This window comes from Tinamus guttatus, unplaced genomic scaffold (genome assembly GCF_059628265.1).
Source record: "Tinamus guttatus ecotype Peru unplaced genomic scaffold, ASM5962826v1 Tinamus_guttatus_pri_ptg000034l, whole genome shotgun sequence".
NCBI classification, from domain to species: domain Eukaryota; kingdom Metazoa; phylum Chordata; class Aves; order Tinamiformes; family Tinamidae; genus Tinamus; species Tinamus guttatus.
In genome coordinates this window covers 377,361-393,816 of record NW_028288568.1, presented here as the reverse complement: position 1 = coordinate 393,816, position 16,456 = coordinate 377,361, and the positions used below count along the sequence as shown (strand labels likewise).

General features: G+C 57.1%; 1 protein-coding gene across 1 annotated transcript; it reads right to left on the bottom strand.

The window, feature by feature from the left end:
* Positions 1–892: 892 nt before the first annotated feature.
* On the bottom strand, positions 893–11,713 carry LOC148596039 (antigen WC1.1-like). Its single transcript, XM_088532793.1, has 15 exons — positions 11,605–11,713; positions 10,980–11,297; positions 9,620–9,928; positions 9,099–9,413; positions 7,837–8,154; positions 7,441–7,755; positions 5,404–5,718; positions 4,650–4,712; positions 4,252–4,566; positions 3,891–3,918; positions 3,470–3,618; positions 2,640–2,735; positions 2,122–2,199; positions 1,530–1,682; positions 893–1,280 (listed from the first exon to the last, which is right to left on the bottom strand). Exons 1-15 carry the CDS (start codon positions 11,669–11,671, stop codon positions 1,024–1,026), a joined length of 3,096 nt encoding a protein of 1,031 aa, XP_088388919.1. The 5' UTR covers positions 11,672–11,713; the 3' UTR covers positions 893–1,023.
* Between the last annotated feature and the right edge of the window lie 4,743 nt (positions 11,714–16,456).

The following is a 16,456-nucleotide window of genomic DNA, read 5'->3' as shown; positions in this document are numbered from 1 at the left end:
CAAAGTTCTGATCTATTATGCAGGGTAAAAATTTGACAGCACTGGCTGTTTTAAAATGTTTGCAGCACTTGGGCCATTGATCATACTGCTCTCTCCCAGACTGCTAGTCTGCAGTTCTGCCCTCTCTTTATTTTGCTTCTCTTTGGTTGAGGCTGTCAGGACACCTCAGTATCCTGCTGACTTCTTGTCATGTTCTTGTCCACCAGGCCCCCCACATCTACCCCTGTCTACTCTGCAGACTGGCACATATGGCTGGAAACTCTGCATGAGGTTTGCAGGATGGGAATGTCTAACACTGACTGTAACGCTGAGAGAGATGGGTCTGTTCAGCCTGAAGAAGAGAAGGCTGAGAGGGGACCTGATCAGTGTCTATGAATACCTTAAGAGGGAGTGAGGAGCATGGGGCCAGCATCTTTCCAGTGGTGGCCAGTGATAGGACAAGAGGAAACGGCCACAAACTGAAGCACCAAAGGTTCCACAGAAACTTAAGGAAAAATTTCCTGACAGAGTGACAGAGCCCTGGAATAGGTTGCCAAGAGAGGTTGTGGAATCTCTTTCTCTGGAGATCTTCAAAACCCGCTTGAACGCAATCCTGTGCCACGTGCTGTAGGTGACCTTGTGTGTGCAGGGGGGTTGGGCTAGATGATCTCTAAAGGTCCCTTCCAACCTTAATAATTCTATGATTCTATGTCCCTGCCAGCAGAAATATCCTCCAGCTGGACTCATCACTATTCCCACACCCCAGAGATCACGGGCTCTTGCAGGAGCACAGCCTGTCTCAGAGCCTGCTCTTCCCAAGTTGTTCCCCTTACCCACTGCTGGTTTGTGCTGCTTCACCTTCCCTGATCAGCTCTGGGGAGACATCCAGATCTGGGGAGGGAAACACAATCTCTGGGTCAAAATCCCACGTGGTTTTAATAAGAACAAATAGCAATGCATGGGATAAAAGTAGAGAAAAGATGAGAGAGGCAATGTCCAGCTCTTTCTGCTACTAGTGGCAGAAGGGAGAGCAGTCTCTGTCACTCATGACTCTCCAAGCCGCGCAGACCTCTCTTCTGTCCCAGCTGCACCCAACCTCATGGCAGTGATGGGCTCTCTCAGACCTGGGTTCAGGGACAGTCTGGCACCAGGGTCCAGTCTCACAGCCTTGGTGTCCTCATGAGGATGTGCCAGGGATGCTCCTTCAGCATCATCATACGCTGTGTCTGCGAAGGGAAAGGATGGGGCTGCTCTGATTGCCCTGGGGGCTCCATCCCATCCCCAGCAGCGCACGTTCCCCGCTGAAAGCAGCAAGGCCAGTGCATTGCAGCCTGCCCCACACACATGCCCCTCCTGGGCTGAATCCCCTTCCTCCCTGTCTCTCACTGCCTGAGACCTTCAGTCCCCTAATCCCACTCCAGTCTCTTCACCAGGAAAACTCCTGAGGCAGGTACCCTCCCCATTCCGGGACGCCGGGCTTTCAGGCTGCTGCCACTCTCCTGGCACTGAGGACAGCACCCCAGGAGCCAGCGGCTGCATTTCCCCCTCACCTCTCCGTGCCTCCTCAAACCATTCACCCTCCTCTGCTTCCCTGGGCGCTTCCCAGTCTTGCTGGCCAGGAACAAGATCCTCCCCAGGGTCAGATTCTTCTCTGGCATCGTCATAGCCATCCGCTGGGTCACCTATGGGCAGGACAGGGACCTCTGAAACGAGAGGGGAGCTGGTGATGACAGGAGCCCTCCCACAGAGCAGAGGAAGGAAGGACATGAAGGAACAAAGGGCAGAGACACGGGTGTTGGCAGGGTCACAGAAGATCCAGCATCCTGGATCCAGGGTTATGGGAGTGTGTGTGAGGCAGCAGGGTGCCCTCTCCCCCTGCCACAGGGATAGCAGAGCTGGAGTCTGCACCGGGGCTGGGGATTCCCTGGGACAAACTCAGAGCCTGATGGAGGCAGGGACAAGCTGAGCCCAATAAGGCCCCATTCAGGCACCCAGCTCAGTGGGGCATGTCCAATGCTTGCCCACACTGCATGACTCCAGAGTCATTCCTGAAGGCAATTCCTCCCCATCCCAATGGTGACACTCAGTGACACAGCTATGGGGAGGAGAGACCAACCCTTCCCCTGCCTCCCTGCCCATTACCTGGTGCTGACCCAGGACGTTCCTCACTGTCCCTGGACTCGGGCTGCAGCTTGGTCAGGGAGCCCTCTGAAGAGGAGCCTGGCAAGAGGAGCAGCGATTGTTATCGGGATGAGCCCTGCTGACCCTGTCAATTGTCAGCCCTGCTGGGGATGGGGACCCACCTAGCAGGGACTGCATGGGGAGGACAGCCTAGGGCTTGTCCTGCTCCCATGGGACAAATCCCATCTCCAAGGGCCTTTCAGAGCAGCCCTGGCCACCCCCTTCCCTTACCTGACAGGTACAGCTGATGGGGGCAGCAGGACAGGCAGGGAGAAGCTGTGCCCCCAGGCTGGGATGGGCAGAGCAGGTCGGGAGGAAGCTCCTCGCCTGAGCCCAGCACTGGGCTGCTGTCCTGAAAGAACCCATGACCCCAGCACTGAGAAGACAACTGGCCTGAGGGCTGCAATGGTCCCATCGTGGGTTAGGGCCAGTGGAAAGGGCCCTGCCATGTGCTCTGTCCCAGAACCGACCACACAGACCTGGAGGACTGAACCTCTCCTGCTTCTCCCACACTTGGCTGTAGTCAATCTCCTGGTACACGGCCTCAGAGAAGGGCTCCAGAGACCTCCTGGAGGCTGAGGACATGGGCAGGATTGGCACAGGCACATGGAGAAAAGAGAGGGACCCCGATGTGGGCACTCAGCCCTTCCACCTTAGCCAGATGAGCACTGACCCCACAGCCCAGACCCACTGCTCTGCCCAGGCACAGTCAGATCCCCAGTGATGGCAATGCCCCTGTAGAGATGGTCTGGGGCAATGTCACCTCATGCTCTCTTTTCAGAGCCAGCCCCCAATGCCCCTTTTGGCCCCAAGTCAGTCCCTGCTCTGACCAGGGAGCAGCTCCTATAGCTCCTCTCGCCAGGGAGCTTCTCACTCTCTGCCAGGCTGGTCCATAAAATGATCCTGCCCTGACATGGGAGAACAGGGCAGGACAGAGGGAGCAGCCCAGGGACCGACTGCCACTCTGAGAGACTCCCTGCCCTGAGCTCCTCTTGGCACCACTCCTGCCCCACAGCCTCCCCCTAGCACTGTCCAGAGCGCAGCCAGCAGTGCCCCTGGATGTCTCCTGCTGCTCCCATCTCCCCCAGCCCCTCGCTGCCTTTTCCCTCTGCCCCATCACCATCTCCTCCTGCATCAGCACTCCCACAGCTCCTGCTTGTGGGTGTCCCACAAACAGTGAAGGAACAGGGAATAAGGCAGGAGGTAGCACCCCCACCTCAGCCCCTCTGTGCCCTCACACATACCCTACAGCCCCCACAGGGCTGTCAAGAGGCATCGTCCACTCTGGTACAGATGGGGAAGGACCCACCTCTGCACTGAGCCCTGGCTCTTCGCACTTGCCCTGCTAGGAGGGCCAAGAGCAGGCAGAGCAGGGCCCCCAAGATGATGCAGATGACAACAGGCACGGAGACTCCCCCGCTCTCCCTCACACGCCTCTGGGTGGGATCTGCATGGGCAGTGACATGGACGAGGCAGGCCCTCGCCTGGGGCACGTCGGGGCCCAGGGACACCCCAGTCCCGACCCATTGCACATGACAGGGCTGGGGGACCCTGTGCTGGTTTGTGAGGCAGCTCTCACACTGCTGGGTACTCACAGCCCTCCACAAAGCCAAACGCTCCCACTCCTGGGACTCCTCTCTGAGGGCCCAGGGCCCCTTCCTTTGGGCTGCAGGTCACAGCCTGGCCCCAGGGAGACCCAACCCAGGGAGGAGGGCAGGTTACCTGCTCATGGGGCTGCTGTTGTCATCCTGGGTGCAGCTGCAGAGCAGGGAGAGAGATGTGGCTGTGCCTGTGTATGTCCCCTCCAAGTGCCATCAGAACAGTCCTTCCCTGGGTGCCCATGACAGGCCCTGGGCTCTCTGCTCTGGGCCATGGGGAGGACAGCATGGACAGCCCAAGACAGGCATTCAGGGGGCTGCAGAACCCCACAGGCAAAGGCATGAGGACACCCTGCCCCATAACATCTGCTCCCCACCTGGCACCAGGCACCCAACCTCTGCAGGGACATCCCTATTCTGGAGTCTGGGGCCCTGTGGGGGCCCAGCTGGGATAACATGTCCCCAAACAAGGGGACCAAGCACTGCCACTCACCAGAGCAATTCACAGCAGCATCTTCCTTGTGCTGGCAGGCACCGCTGTTGCCGCACTGCACATTGCAGTCCCAGAGAGACCGCTCCGTCCCTCTGCACTTCACTTGCTGCAGCCAGATGGGACCCGTCCCCTCCCCAAACGCAGCCTCCCCCAGGGCAGACACGGCAGGGCCGCAGCCCAGCTGCCTGCAGGCCACCTCAGCGTCCTTCATGTCCCAGGAGTCATCACACACCGTCCCCCAGGCGCCATGGTGCCAAACCTCCACTCTGCCCGAGCAGCCGTCCTCTCCTCCCACGACACGAATCTTCTCCATCTCTGGAAAACACAGAGCCCTCCATGTGATTGGGGTGGTTGGGAGGGCCTGGCCAGGTGAGAAGGGCACAGGGAGCAGCAGTTACCTGTGCAGCTCGTAGAGTTGGGGCACTCTGCCGCTAGGGCTGGAGGGGTTTCTGGTCGTCTCCCTGTAGAAGGAAACGCTACAGTGAAAGAAGGGGCTGCTTTATGGGGGTCATGTGGACAGGATCAGGACTGAGCTGTGCTTGAACCTCCCAGCACCTCCCCCTGCTCGTGGACAAAGGTGAACCCCCCTGATAATGCAGTGTGTAACAGTGCTGAACTCCAGGGTTATCCTGGCTGCTCACCCCAAGAGGTTTCCTGGTTAGCAGAGGAGCAGGAGCATGTCCCCAGGGGAGGCTGTTTCTGAGCTCTGGTGCCAGCACTGCCCTGCGCACGGCCTGGTTCCTACATAACCTTGAGCCACCAGCACCGCGTTCTCTCTCCCCCTTCCCATTCCCTCAGCAAACCACGGTCATGAGTGGAATGCTCTGCATGGACTTCCCAAGCTAAAAGGTGATTGTCTGGGCCCCATCTATTCACAACAGAGATCAACAGGCACCTCCAAGAGGTGTCCAAGGTGCAGTAGAGGAGCTCACCAAGGTGAGGTGGAGGCTGCATGTGCCTCTTCCCCTCCTTGGCCATGTGGGTAGCTCAAGGCAGCTACTGCTCATGGATATGTTGTATTTGTGTCACTGACAGCAGAATGATCTCATATGGAAAGTAAAAGCCACTCCAGACCCCTTCTCAACATTGTGCCTTGCTGAACAGGGAGCAAGACCTGCTGTGAGCTTTGCGCCCACATGGCTCCAGCATTACCATTGCAGGTGATGTGGGTCTCTTCTCGTTGGTCATCACAGGACTGTGGGTTCCAGGGATCAGAGGGGCACTGCCAAAAGGAGCTGTTCCTCTTTCCACACTCAACATGATCCAGCCATGTATGGCCAGATACCTTCCTATATGGCAGGTCTGTTTCAAGGAATCCTCCATCTCCACAGCCCAGCTGTTTGCACACCAGAGACACGGTGCTCGAAGTCATTGAGTTGGAGCAAACACTCCCCCATGACCCGTTGTAGAAAACCTGTAGGCGCCCAGAGCAGCCATCACTGTTCTCCAGCCTCAAGGCCACAAACTCTGGAAGGAAAAACACAAAGCTAGGGGGGACAAGCTGGTCCTGGAGTGAGCAGAGATAAACATAACAAGAATTCCTTAGGGCATTCTATGGCATCCGTGAATAGGGAGGATTATTCTAAGAATCATAGATTGCTTAAGGTTGGAAGGGACTTTTAGAGGTCATCTAGTCCAATCACCCTGCACACGCAGGGTCACCTAGAGCACGTGGCACAGGACTGTGTCCAAGTGGGTTTTGAAGATCTGCAGAGAAGGAGACTCCACAACCTCTCTGGGCAGCCTGTTCCAGCGCTCTGTCACCCTCATTGCCAATAAATTTTTCCTTAAGTTTCTGTGGAACATTTGATGCCTTAGTTTTTGGCCGTTTCCTCTAGTTCTATCAGTGGCCACCACTGAAAAGAGGCTAGTACCATCCTCCTCACTGCCTCCCTTGAGGTACTTCTAGACACTGCTCAGGTCCCCTCTCAGCCTTCTCTTCTCCAGGCTGAACAGGCCCAGCTCCCTCAGCCTCTCCTCATAGGGCAGATGTTCCAGGCCCCTGATCATCCTTGTAGCCCTGCGCTGGGCTCTCTCCAGCAGCTCCACATCCCTCTTGTCCTGTGGGGCCCAGAACTGGACACAGTACTCCAGATGTGGCCTCACCAGGGCTGAGTAGAGGGGCAGGATCCCCTCCCTCGACCTGCTGGAGACGCTCTTCTTAATGCACCCCAGGATCCCATTGGCCTTCTTGGCCACAAGAGCACACTGCTGCCTCATGGTCAACTTATCATCCACCATGACACCCAGGTCTTTCTCCGCAGAGCTGCTCTCCAGAAGGTCAGTCCCCAGCCTGTACTGGTGCCTGGGGTTATTCCTCCCCAGGTGCAGGACCTTGCACTTGGCCTTGTTGAACTGCATGAGGTTTTTCACCGCCCAGTTGTCCAATCTGTCCAGGTCCCTCTGGATGGCAGCGCAGCCCTCTGGGGTATCGGCTACTCCTCCCAGTTTCGTGTCATCAGCAAACCTGCTGAGGGAGCACTCTGTGCCTTCATCCAGGTCATTGATGAATAAATTGAACAGGACTGGACCAAGGACTGACCCCTGGGGGACCCCGCTAGCTACAGGCATCCAACCAGACTCTGCACTGCTGATCACCACCCTCTGAGCTCTGCCATCCAGCCAGTTCCTAATCCACCTCACTGTCCACTCATCTATCCCACACTTCTGGAGCTTGTCTAGGAGAGTGTTGTGAGGGATGGTGTCAAAAGCCTTGCTGAAGTAGAGATAGATGGCATCCACTGCTCTCCCCTCATCTATCCAGCCGGTCATTCCATCATAGAAGGCTATCAGGTTAGTCAAGCATGATTTCCCCTTGGTAAATCTATCCTGACTACTCTTGAGCACCTTCTTGCCCTCCACGTGGTCCTCGTGCCTTCACCAAGAAGCAGGGAGTCTTCTAGACATGCAAGGGCTCAGATAGTCAGAGGGCACTGCCAGCAAGGCACTGTTTTACCAAGGGAGTAGAGAGAAGCATCCAGTGTGCAGCACTACCCTCCCCTCGACCTGTGGGGACACCTGTGCTCTCCCTATAGCCCTGAGCAGGTCCAGTGGGGACTGTGCATGGGTGTCCCCAGGACCGGGCAGGAAGGGGGCTCAGGGCAGTAGGGGCAGTTCCATCATGTCCAGCTTCTCCCTCGTCCCCTCCTCATGAAGCACCAGGCTCCCACCACGGCTGCCCACACAGACCTGAGCAGACGACTCCTGCATCCTCTTTGTGCCTGCAGTTGTGCTGCCCCCAGGGCCTGGCCGGGCAGTCCCAGAGAGCAGCTTCATCCCCGGAGCAGTTCACGTCATCCAGCCAGATCTGCCCAGAGCCTTCCCCGTAATGAGCAGAGCCGGTGAAATTCACAGCCAACCCGCAGCCCAGCTGGCGGCAAACAACGGTGGCGTCCAGCAGGTCCCAGGAGTCGTCACAGACGGTCCCCCAGGTGCCGTTGTAGTAGATCTCCACTCTCCCAGCGCAGCGCCCTGCCCTGTGCACCAGCCGGACCCGCCGGCTCCCTGCACCCGGGAGAAACCCGGCTGTCAGGGGCTCGCAGCCCTGGGGAGCACAGCACATTGGGGACCGTCAGAGCAACTCACCCGAGCAAACCACCCCCACGTCCTCGGCAATTCCTGCAGGCGCTGCCGCAGGCAGGGAGGTGTTGCAGAGGGTCAGGCGAGTCTCCTTCCCTGCACACTGGACCCTTCTCAGCCCCACGGGGCCCGTCCCTCGCTCAGACTTCGGCGGGTTGTAGGCTTGCTCTGCCTCTCCGCACTGGAGCTGCCGGCACACCACGCTGGCATCATTCAAGTCCCACTGGTCATCCAGGACTCGAACCCATGTCCCATTCAGGGGCATCTCCACTCGCCGGTCACAGCGGCTCCCTCCACCGACCAGACGCAGGGATCCAGAGAGTCCTGCTCGGAGAGAGGGGAAATGTCCTGCATGCTGCCTTGTTTCCCATTCTCATGCCCTTGGACATCCTGGAGCTCACCTATCCATATCCAGCTCACAGCTCAAGGATGGGAGTGCTCCAAGGGATTTTGTTTTCCAGGCCCTAAAACTTGCTGAGCTCTAATATCATCTCAGTGATGGAAATGGGAAAGCATTGGAGGTCAAGCCAAATCCCTGAGCCACCAGATATGTCCTTACGGATGAATCTGGAGCAGCTTCAGCAGCAGGAAGTGGTGGCCTGTACCACCTGGGTGACAGGGTGAGCCGTAGCCTTGCTCCATCTTCAAGTTGGGACTGGCTCCTGCTGGGACAGCTCTGCCCTTTTACATCCCTGTGGATCTGGGAAGTGGAGCTTGTGTCCTTAGCAAGAACCAGAGGGATGAGGGCCTTCTTTACAAAACAGGACAAGTTTGAGGTTCATATTGACAAGGAGCAAGGGCAAATCCCAGCCCCAAGGTCCTGCTCAGCCTCAGCAATTGCTCCTGCTGGGCGCACTCATGGTCCAGTCCCCGCAGGCTGTTGGATCAGGGTCTGGTCTGGGATGGGGGTATGGGCTGCAGGAGGGAGCAGAGGATCTTTCACAGCTGCAGGGAGAGGAACCGTGTCCCACAGTTCCCTCCTTGGCCTGTGCCCCAGGAGAGAACAGAGGAGCCCAGGCCTGGTGGTGGCCCCAAGGCCTGAACCAGATGCCCTGGAGCAGCAGAGATGCCGGCTCCCTGCTCAGCTCTCATCTCCCCCAAGAAAACGCGCTCTGCAGGAGCAGGCAAAACTCTCTGAATCCCACCATGGAAACCCATAGTTTCTCCAGCAGGAAATATAGTTTGTCACTGCCAGGGGCTCCCCTGCTTTGTGTTTCCAAGTCACACAAAAGGGGCAAAATTAGTTAATCCATTTTCCCAGAACTCACCTGAGCAAAAAACACCAGCAATATTGTCAGGTGAGCATGGGGACACCCCCAGAGCAGTCACAGGGCACTGTCCCAAATGGGATTCGGTCCCATTACAGTGGAAAGTGTCTCTCCAGACAGGGCCTGTTCCTCTCCCAAAGTGCCCTCCTGCAGGAATGGACTCAGCAAATCCACAGTTGAGTTGATGACAGAGAACATGAGCGTCAGAGATGTCCCAGCCAGAGTCACAGAGGGTTCCCCAGGTCCCCTCCACCTCGATCTCCACTCGCCCTGAACACGCTGTGCTGCCATTCACCAGCCTGAATCCTGTGTACTCTGGGGAAAGAGGAAGGAAAGTGAGGATGGTTTTGTGCTCTTGCACCCTCAGGTGCTGGAGGAGATGCCAAGGGGATAGCAGCCCTTTCTGCTCCTTCCACATCATTTTAAGATTACAGACAACAACAGCACCTCACTTCCCTGCTCCCTGTTTCTTAGCACATAGCTTATGGGTGGCATTTCACACTGCCTCCCTGAATGCTCACGTGTGCAGGTGACACCAGCGTCGTTGGCATGGCTGCAGGTCTGGTTGCTGAGGGACCTCCTGGGGCAGGAGGAGAGGAAGGGCTCATTCCCCACACACTGCAGCTCTCCATCCCAAATGGGACCGACCCCCTCTCCAAAGTGAGCTCCCCCACGGACAGACAGGGCAGCACCACACTGCAACTCCCTGCAGATCACGCCAGCAGTTTTCACATCAAAGTGTGAGTCACAGACTGTTTTCCACTGGTCTGCATCTCCGATCTCCACACGTCCTGAACAGGGGCTGTTTCCTCCAACCAGCCGAACAAATCCTGGGGAAAAAATAAAATTTAAAAACCCCACAATGACAGGGAGTTGCCACAAGCTTCTGGCAGTTACATACCATGGCAGCCACATCCAAAGGATCCCATTAACGTCAAACAGCAGCTCTCAGTAGGTTCTGATGACACAAACCCTTCAAGATCCTCTGCGCTTCCTCTCATACCTACACAGTGCTCTGGAGCTTGTCTCAATCACATACCCATAGCCACAGGCACTGCTCAGGGAAATGCTGCTGCCCCACAGGCTGCCCCACTGCCCGGGACAGATCCCCAGCACTGCAGCCCTAACGATTGCTGCAGCCTGTTCAGCCATGGAGAGCTCAGAGACAGCCTGGGGAATTGCCTCGGAACAGCCCAAAATGCTCCCTGTTCCCAGGGTGTCCTGCACTGTCGGAGGGGTCAGTGACAGGGACCCAGCAGGACCAGCCTGAGCCTGTGGTGACGTGGGAGGGAGCAGAGAGCGGCCCCACAGACACCAACCCAGAGCTCGTGGGGGGCTGGTCCTTGCAGGGTGGCCCTGGACAAGGGGTGCCCTGCTCATCCCCCTGCTTCTCTGCGCCAGGCCCTGCTCTTGTCCCCTCTGAAAAGCCCCTTTGGGTCACCCAAGGCACTCCTGTCTGTGAGGAAAATGACTGCAGGAGCCTCAGACATCTTGTACCATTCCCCTAGCCATGGGCTGCCGAGCAAGTCATCCTGAGATCTGGGGCACAGGGACACCCAGCACTGCCAGGAATATCCTGGCAGAACCTGAGCAGATTGATGGAGACCTAGAAGCTGTAGGACAGGGCGAGGGATTCATTTCTCAGCCTCAGGCACCATCCGAGGGTGGGCTGAGCCCCCAGGATCCTGATGGGGTCTGTGCACCCCGTGGTGGGCTCATGTGGGACTTTCCCCAGGGATAGCAGCAGCTGCAGTAGTGCAGTGAAAGTCACAATGTCAGGGCCTGAGCTGGTACCCACGTACTGCTCCTTCAAGGCACAGCCTGGTTAGTCCCCTGATCCCAGGCCCCACTCCAGAGCTGAGGAACTGGATGACTCCTTACCTGAACAAACAACTCCGGCGTCCCAAGCATGAATGCAGTAGTTGTTATCCCAACTACCATGTGTGCACTCAGACAAGGCAGTCTCGGTGCCGTGACATCTTACAAAGTACGGCCAAATCCGGCCAGATCCTGGCCCAAAATATCCGTACGGAGGGACACGGACAGCAAATCCACAGCCAAGCTGCTTACAAACTACAGCAGCATCTTTCATGTCCCAGAAAGAAACACCACACACGGTCCCCCATTGGCCCTGATGTTTCACCTCCACTCTCCCAGCACAGCGGCTGTCTCCATCCTCCAGCCTCACCTCTGCAGCACCTTCAAACACAGACACGGGGACGGTTAGGAGGGCACTGATCCCAGCACAGTGACTGTGTAGGGTCCCAGGGCTGAGTCCCAGCCCCTGGGGTGTGAGACGTCTCCCCTCTGCACTCTTGGGATGCCCAGGGACCCATTTCCTTTACCCCGATCCACCATGGGTACCACTCAAACGCACCCACCACCTGCAGGTCTTTATGGGTCCCCAGGGAGCATTGAGATGATCCCCATCTTCCATCCCAACCCTCATTCCCTCCTCAATTACAGGGAAGAGCTCACTCTTACCCCACACTTACCCAGCACTTACCCCAGCACAGCTGCACCCAGACGAGCAGCCACAGCACCCAGGAGATGCAGAGTCCTTTTGCCTCCATCTGCAGCCTCCTGCCTTGATGGCACTGCCCTGATGCACCCTCTCCCTGCCACAGATCCTGGGGACTTGTGCAGGACAACAAAGATGGGAGGCCAATATATATCTGCAGGTGCCGGCCCAGCTCCCAGACGAGCCAATCGAAGCAACAGGCACCATTTTAGACGTTATCGGGGGTTATCTCCCTTCAGTCACAGCCCAGCCCTCCAATGAACTTCTCGAGCGCCACTCATGACCATATATGCAGCACGGCTCCACTGCGGATGTCCTGGTCACTGCTCTGGGGCATTATCATGGGGCCCATCCCAGTGGAACAGGGCAGACCACGGAGGGAAATGGCTCTGTCACACTTTGTATTCCACTCGGGTGACTGGGAACTTTGGGGATGTCACATGCTGTGTTTGCCCGAGTGCCCAAGGTGCAAGTGTTCAGCTTTCCCCACGCTGTGAGAACTGTGGAGCTGGGATTGTCCCTGGGACGGGCTGTGTCAGGAAGGGAAAGAAAGAGGAACAGCCCCTGATCCTGCTACAGTCCCGCTGTGCTGGGAGCAGCAGCAGTGAAAGGTCTCTTAGCCGCAGCCAGAGATACATCCCATGAGTGCAGTCTCGTCCACCCCTCTCGGACAGCCTGGTGCTGGTGCCTTGGCCAGGAGCAGGGAGCTGGGACATTTCACTCCTCTGACAGCAGACAGGGCAGCCCAGGCGCTCAGAGCCCCCCAGCTCTCAGGGTGTTCACCCAGGAGCCCGTTATTCCCTTGCCGGGGCTGATCGGCAGATCAAAGCCTCGCCTGCAGGTGCACAAACCACAGCCCACGTGGCCTCGGCAGCCTGCGCCGCGCTCTCCCTGCAGCAGCGAACGAACCAGGAAGACGGTGGTTTCTCTCTGGCCTTGGTTTCCCTAGCAGTGGCACTGCGTGCAGCCACTGTGGCAGCTCCAGGACCTGCTCCCAGGGATGGGGCTGCAGGGGCTGTTCCTGGTGTCTTTGCGCCCATGGGTACTGGTGCAGGTCCTAGAAGGGCAGTGCAGTTTCTCATCAGTGATGCTGCATCTCTCCTCACCTGTTGCTGTAGCATAACTTCATACAGTTCCATGCCTCTAGGCTTTAATGCTCTAACATTATGGTTAGGGATTTTACTTTTTTTTTTTTTTTGTAACAAAATGAGTGCTTTTTATTGAGATATGTTTGGACATTTTATGACATTTGGACATTTGTGTATTTTTTTCCACATTATTTTGTTATGTTACCCTTCCAGGGGATGCTGTCCTTATCCTCTCCACTGCACTCTGCATTTAACTCCTTCACCTTCCCTTCCCTTGGATAAGGATTGTGAGGTCATTGCTGCCTGAGTGCCTGATTGGCCAGCAACAGGGGCATGGGTGGGACATGTGCTTTTCACGTCACTCCTCATAGGATAGCTGATAGGCCAGAAGCTGGCACATTTGATGAAATCTTGATCTTGAATCTGTTTTGTTATCAAAAAGAGGCCTCTGTGGACATTTTTCTCACGCCTTTCCTTGGGAGTGAGATTACCTCTGTCTCGTCCAACAGCCATTACTCCCAATCTCCTGTCAGAACATCCTTGGAAACCCCTGACACGCTACAGACCCAAAGGTGGTATTAAAACAGGTGTACATATGAAGAACAGAAACCTAGTACAGGGAACACGGGCAACTCAAGCAAGCTCCCTGCTGCCGGACAGGTGTCATTCCTACAGCACACAAACCCTGGAAATCAGAGATTCCTAACACTGCAGGCCTATATGCAGGCCTGCTGGGACAGGGGTGGCCTCTCCAAGTTAATTCTTCACCAGATACAAGCTGCTGGTCTATCAGGGACTCAAAACGAGATGTCATCACAGTCACCTTCATAGACATATCATTGCTCCTGGCCCGTAAGCCTCTGAGAAATAAATTAACCTCACTGTAACTTCCTCAGCCCTAAGACAAATGCTGACATATCATCTGCTTAGGCAGATATGATCTCAAAAGCACAGACCTGGTTGTGTACCTGCTATGGCCCTACTAACCGATAAAGTAGAAATGATCTCACAGTCACTTTCCAGTCACAACTCTCCTGGTGACCAAATGATGCTCTGAACAGGTGCTTGTAAGTTGTGGATCACATTTCCCCCCACCATATGGCAATACAGTCGCCCCTGGGCATCTCAGACAGCAATAGACTCTGTATGTTGGCAAATTAATAAAGGCTTGAATGCAAACTTATATTCATAAGCTGAAACCTATTTGAAAACTAACACTGGGCAAGAGATGGAGAAAAAAATCCTCATTTCCACAAATTCAATATTGGACTAGGTGATCACAAGGCAGGCAAGAAATGATCAGATACAAATGGAAAGAGACATTCAAGTTTCATAACACATTAAACAAAATGTGCTTGTTCAATACTCAACTCGTTTGTGACCCTTAAATCATCAGAACTATTTCCTTGTAAGCTGTGCTAACCTGTTACTGCCCAAGAATCAGCTGGATGTTGCTGATAAAACACAATACGCCTGCCTGGCTTTGTTGGAAGTTCAGTCCCTGTGTAGTTTCACACACTGAGGCTGCTAACACTTACTCTGCCAGTCTCACCAGGTCTTCCACAAGTACTCTCACTACTGGGTCTCTAAAAGCAGCACTGGGAGATGCCAGCCTTTTCTCATCTGCCTGGCCCCATGCTGTCCTTAACACTCACCTCCTTTGGTTTGACAGTGGGCAGCCATGATGTGGCAAGGGAGAAACATGTTCCCTTGCTCTCATGTCCCTCGGAACAGCCGTCTGTTGGAATTGTCCCCTCCGCAGGGGCTTTTACACCTGGAGAAAGCTCACAACAGCAGCAGGTACCCAGAGCTGTTCTTCAGAGGGACCTTGAGGCTACAGAAATGCGCTGCTGGGAAAAACAAAGGCTGTGCAAGGTCCCCTTCCTACTGAGGAACACGTCTCAACCATGGAAAACAAAACTTCCTTGAGTCCATCGGGCTGTAAGGGCAGGAGGGGAGCAGGTAAGAAAGATCAAGGCATTCAAGGCTGCTTGCAGGGGTGGGAGCAGAGCCCCAAGTGCAGCCCGGCCTCTGGGCAGGCAGCCGCCAGCAGCGCCATGGGGCTGCATGAGGAGCCCTCCTTGGCACCCAGCAAGCCCAAGGCCACGCACTGCTCTCTGCCGCCAGGCTCAGCAGTGCCAGGGGGAGTCCAGCACACGCAGACCCTTCCTCACGGCGACCCCCCTGGCCCCTGCCGCTGCCCTCCTCCCCCCACGGAGCAGTGGAACATCCCAGAGGGGCAGTTATCGCCACGGGAACACGGAAGCTTCCCAGGGCTGCGCCTCACAGTGGCCCCAGTGCTGGCCACTCAGCAGCAAGGCCAGGTGAGCAGCAGGGCTGCGCAGCACCAGGGGCCACCCGTGGTGCCCACAAGATGCAGGGGAGCTGCGGGGCTGCAGGGCAGCCTGCGCGATGCCTCCCAGGGGAGGCCACAAAGCCACCGCGCGACACTTGGTGCTCACACCTGCTCACACAGAGACCCCTGCTCTCAGCGCTGCAAATGCCAATGACTCCATTTCTCTTGCAGTCACTGGAGAGTAAAAAAAAAATGGACAACTCTCCAGTTGAAGAAATGGATTGGGAGAGCTCGGTGCAGGTAGTGTGTGTGCAGGCAGAGGCTGCGCGGGGACGGCTGGCGCTTGGCTCTGCGAGAGCAGCCGCAGGGCTGGTGGCAGAGGTGGCAGGGAGCTCTGGCAGGCCTGGGTGCTGGGGCAGAGCTGCGCCAGGGCCAGGAGCGGCCAAGGCCTCGGGGGCTGCTGCCTGAGCCTGGCGCCCTGGCTCTGTGCACCGCCTGCCCCGCGCACGCAGGGGACACGAGGCCCCGCGCACAGAGCCAGCGCTGCCACCATGACCATCCCCTCAAGGTCTCCTGCTCTCTTCCAGGCTCCGGGAACCAAAGGCCTGGACAGCTGCAGTTGCGAGGAGCCCATGGAGTGGGAGAGCTCCAGCTGCAGCATCCAGGTATTGCCCCTGCTTCTGGCACCATGAGGAGAGCTGGGGCTGGGCCTGGCCCCTTCCCGCTTTCCTGTTTCCCAAATCAGGACAAGAGGTCCTGGGAGCAGGGAGCGCGGGCTCTCAGTCCTGCCCTGCAAACACCTCTTACTCCCTTACAGGCTCCATGCACAAATGGGAGCTCTGGGAACCAGCCAGAGCCAATGGAGTGGCTCAGTTACGACAGCAGCCAGGTACAGTCCCTGTAGCCAGAGGATTCCCTTATCCTTTCTCTTCCCCACGCACCGTCCCCACCAAGGTCTCCTGCTCTCTTCCAGATGGTGGGGAGCAGCGGCCTGGTCAGCTGCAGCACGGACGAGCCCATGGATTGGGAGAGCTCCGGCTGCAGCCCCCAGGTATGGCCCCTGCTGCCGGCTGCACGGGCAGAGCTGGGGCTGTGCCCGGCCCCTTGGCGCTGCTCCGCGCTGCCTTTGGGGAGCAGCCGCGCGGGAGCCTGGCCCAGGTGTGCGGGCGCTCTGGCGGGCCGCGGCGCCGGGGCAGAGCTGCACAGGGCGCAGGAGCGCCCAAGGCCTGGGCACCTGCTGCCTCAGCCCCTCTGCCGGCCTCTGGGCTGCGCTGGCCACGCCAAGCCTCTGCCAGGGCACCAATGACGGCAGCGCTGCTGCCAAAGAGCCCGCGCAGCCGCCAAAGAGCCTCTGCTCCACGGGAGCCCCCGAGCCGCTCCTCGGCCCTGCTGATGCCTCCTTTTCCCTTGCAGGCCAAGCTCCCCTTCACCCTGGCTGCTGCCTGGAAGCGCT